This window comes from Oryzias melastigma, linkage group LG12, assembly GCF_002922805.2.
Source record: "Oryzias melastigma strain HK-1 linkage group LG12, ASM292280v2, whole genome shotgun sequence".
Taxonomy (NCBI): Eukaryota; Metazoa; Chordata; class Actinopteri; order Beloniformes; family Adrianichthyidae; genus Oryzias; species Oryzias melastigma.
Genome location: NC_050523.1, coordinates 17,312,679 through 17,315,727, shown reverse-complemented (window position 1 = coordinate 17,315,727; position 3,049 = coordinate 17,312,679). Strand labels below are relative to the sequence as shown.

At 37.7% G+C, this 3,049-nt stretch overlaps 1 protein-coding gene across 1 annotated transcript in view; it reads right to left on the bottom strand.

The window, feature by feature from the left end:
- Positions 1-719: 719 nt before the first annotated feature.
- si:dkey-247m21.3 (5-hydroxytryptamine receptor 4) overlaps positions 720-3,049 on the bottom strand; it is a 61,904-nt gene continuing 59,574 nt past the window's right edge. Inside the window, exon 7 of the mRNA XM_024299383.1 lies at positions 720-1,262. Coding sequence (XP_024155151.1) covers positions 1,169-1,262 — 94 coding nt within the window. The 3' untranslated portion in view covers positions 720-1,168. The remainder of the gene's footprint in view (positions 1,263-3,049) is intronic.

Genomic DNA, 3,049 nt, shown 5'->3' with positions numbered 1-3,049 from the left:
AAAAAAAAAAAAAAAAAAAAAAAACTAAATAAAACAATTGATAGTCTGTTGGTTATTTTTGAAACTTTACTGCCATCTGCTGGATAGAAAGCTAAAAGCAATTTCACATGTAAAAAATAACATATCTGTCACAGTTTCCTTTTGGCTTTTTGCTTACTTTGTAATTTTTTCAGAAACCCATGACTTTATTTCTGAGTTTTGTGAGTGCCATCTCAAACTTGACTTCACTCCTGCTTTTTCCAAGTTCATGTTTTTCACCTTTTTCAAGTGGTTTAAGATGATTTTCAGTCTAATGCTTGTGCTTTATAACATGAGTCCTCCTTCAAACCAGCCTTTACTGTTCAGGTGATTTTTGATAATTGCTTTTGTTGCAGTTTTTTTACTTTCCCCCCAAATAAAGAACTAGCATTAAGAAAAGAGACTCTGTACAACAGCAATAAGAACCTGAAAAACAAAAGATATTTGTGACATCTGACAAAACATCTTATAACAAAAATAACTGCAAAACACTTTGTTGGTTTCTGTTCTCCAACTTTGTTTTAATTTTTAATGCATTTTTCTATTTATTATCCAAGCCTGTTTGTTTAAAAGCAAACAGAATCTGTCAGAGTTTATGAAGCGCCCAGCCCTCATGAGGATTTATCATAGACGAGTTTCAACAAGTTTTGTTGTGCAGTCTCCTTAAGAAAGCAGACATTTATAATAAACACACAGCGGTATCATCAATGAAACGTTTTAATGGAAAAAAAGCAGACAAGTGTTGGACCAACTGTTGTACTTTATGAACATATCAAACATCAACGAATAATAAAGTTTAACGGGTGAGAAGCAGAAGGTTTCTGTTCATGTCAGAGTTCTTCTCAGGATGACTTCAATCTGTGACCTGTGAGTTAGAATAAAAGCAGACATGCCCTTAATCTTTGTAAATATTTGATTAATAATACTAAAGATCCTCTCCTGCTGGCCTTAATTGTATTTTTTGTCCAAAAAAGTCCAGACCTGATGATGAACAATAACACCAATCATCAGATCTTTATAAGGACCAGGATGATGATAGATGAGAGAGTTTTGTTTCCAGGAAATACACAATCCCAGAGCCGTCTGTGGGGATCAGTGAGCTAATAGGTTTGACGCTCAGACATCAGATCTTTCCCCCGAAAAGTCAGCCTCATAGCGCTCCCAAAGAATCCTGGGATTCCTGCTCGTTGCGGAGGATCGTCCGACCGTTGTCGCTGTAACTCCGATTAGGCAGGAACGACAACCTGGAAGACACACAAAGACCGAATCAGCTCCACAAACTAACTAATTATTTTATTTGTGAGAAGGGGCAAAAAAATCAAAAGGGAGGTGTTTTCACAGAGTCTGAAGTAGATAACAAAAATCGGGAGGATTAAACACTCAAAAGTGAGCATTTGGTGCAGCTTCAACAGGAATGGAAAGGTCTGGGAAATCAGAACCGGGTTGCTGAGAATCCTCAAAGATCTTTTTAAAGTTGGCGCCTGACTGGTCTGTGAAGATGGTAGAGAAGATAGGACCATTGGTTGCCTCAATGCCAGTTTATTTAAAGTTCAGCTCCAAAAAAAATAGTTTTTAAAGCCAGTTTAGTGTCCTCTATTTTGTTTTTACTGATTTATTTATGAAAATCAAAACAACTGGGATTTTTTTCAACATAATAGACACACAAACACAGATTGTCATCCTCTGATAATTTAATAGTCATAACAGTGTAGATGTTTTTGTTTTTGCAAGTTTGAAATTCTTACGTCTGCTTAAAAAAGAGCCTTAAATCATGATGCAGCAGCTTTACTAGAGCTCTGTTTGCAAAGTCCTAAACATTACTACAGCTGCTGGCCTCCCACAGGTCGTTATTCAATTTATTCTCTATTTAAATACTATCTATAGATTTATTTTGTGTTTAAACTGGAAGCAGAAGTGTATGCATGTTGATTTTTTGATCCTATATAGGGCCAAAGCATCCAAAGCAACTGCTGACATGTAGCATGCCATGTGAAGCTGCCACCCGGAGACAGGTGTGCACTGACAGGTACACTCACACAATTATCACTGAAGTCACACAAAGCGCTTTGAAATATTTTGCAAAAATTCACCATCACCAAAAAAACCAAACAAACAAATAAAAAAAAACTAAAATCACTCCTAGCAAACCACCCAAAGTGGCACAAAGTTTCCGCCCCTCGCTGTGGAGTCTGAGGGATTCGCATTATTAATTCCCTCTCATCAGATCAGTCGTGTCAGTCTGCCCCCACACACGCTCGCACGCAGTCCCATGTGGAGGTCTGTTCAGGGCTAAGGGGCCACAAGGGAAAGATAAACAGAAATGTTCCGTAACTTTGGCTCCTCTGTTGTGTGTATTATCTGTGAAGCCAGTTTGTTTACAATCCAAACAGAGCTCCTTCTCTGTCTCTGTCCGTCCGTCTGTCACACTGAAGTAGATGAGAGTCCTCCTGCCAGTAGAGGGATCAGTGTTTGTCTTACAGGAGAGAACATGATGCTTCAATTTGAAAAACACCTTTAAGTATTAAAGTCTCATCTATCTATCTGTTGTAAAATCTTTCCAGTTGGTCTTTTATTTATGATTTTTTATACTAAATTAAAAAAAACTATGTTGTTTTCTATAACAAAATTTCTCCAAAGTGGGACTATCGCTATGGAGTAAACCTGCTCCAATTTCCCATCATCCCTTTGTTTACACTCTCTCTCCACTAGATTACAGCCACTCACAGCTCTAACCTAACATTACCAGTGCATCAAAATGGCGAGCAATCTTGGAGGTTTCCAGCCATACAGTTTAGAGCCTGATGTCAACTCAGATGAGGAAAAGGAAGACGTACACGGATCTATTTGTCTGCAAATGGAGCAGGGAGTTTGTGACCTGTCAATTATAGCTTCTGCTGCACTGCAATGCCATTTTTGACATTTGAAAATATAAATCTGGTCCTGATTCACAATGATTTGAATCAAGAAATACTCAGAGATGTATATTTAGGCTTCACTTTTTCATTTTTTCTGTATATGTCCTCCATCATGA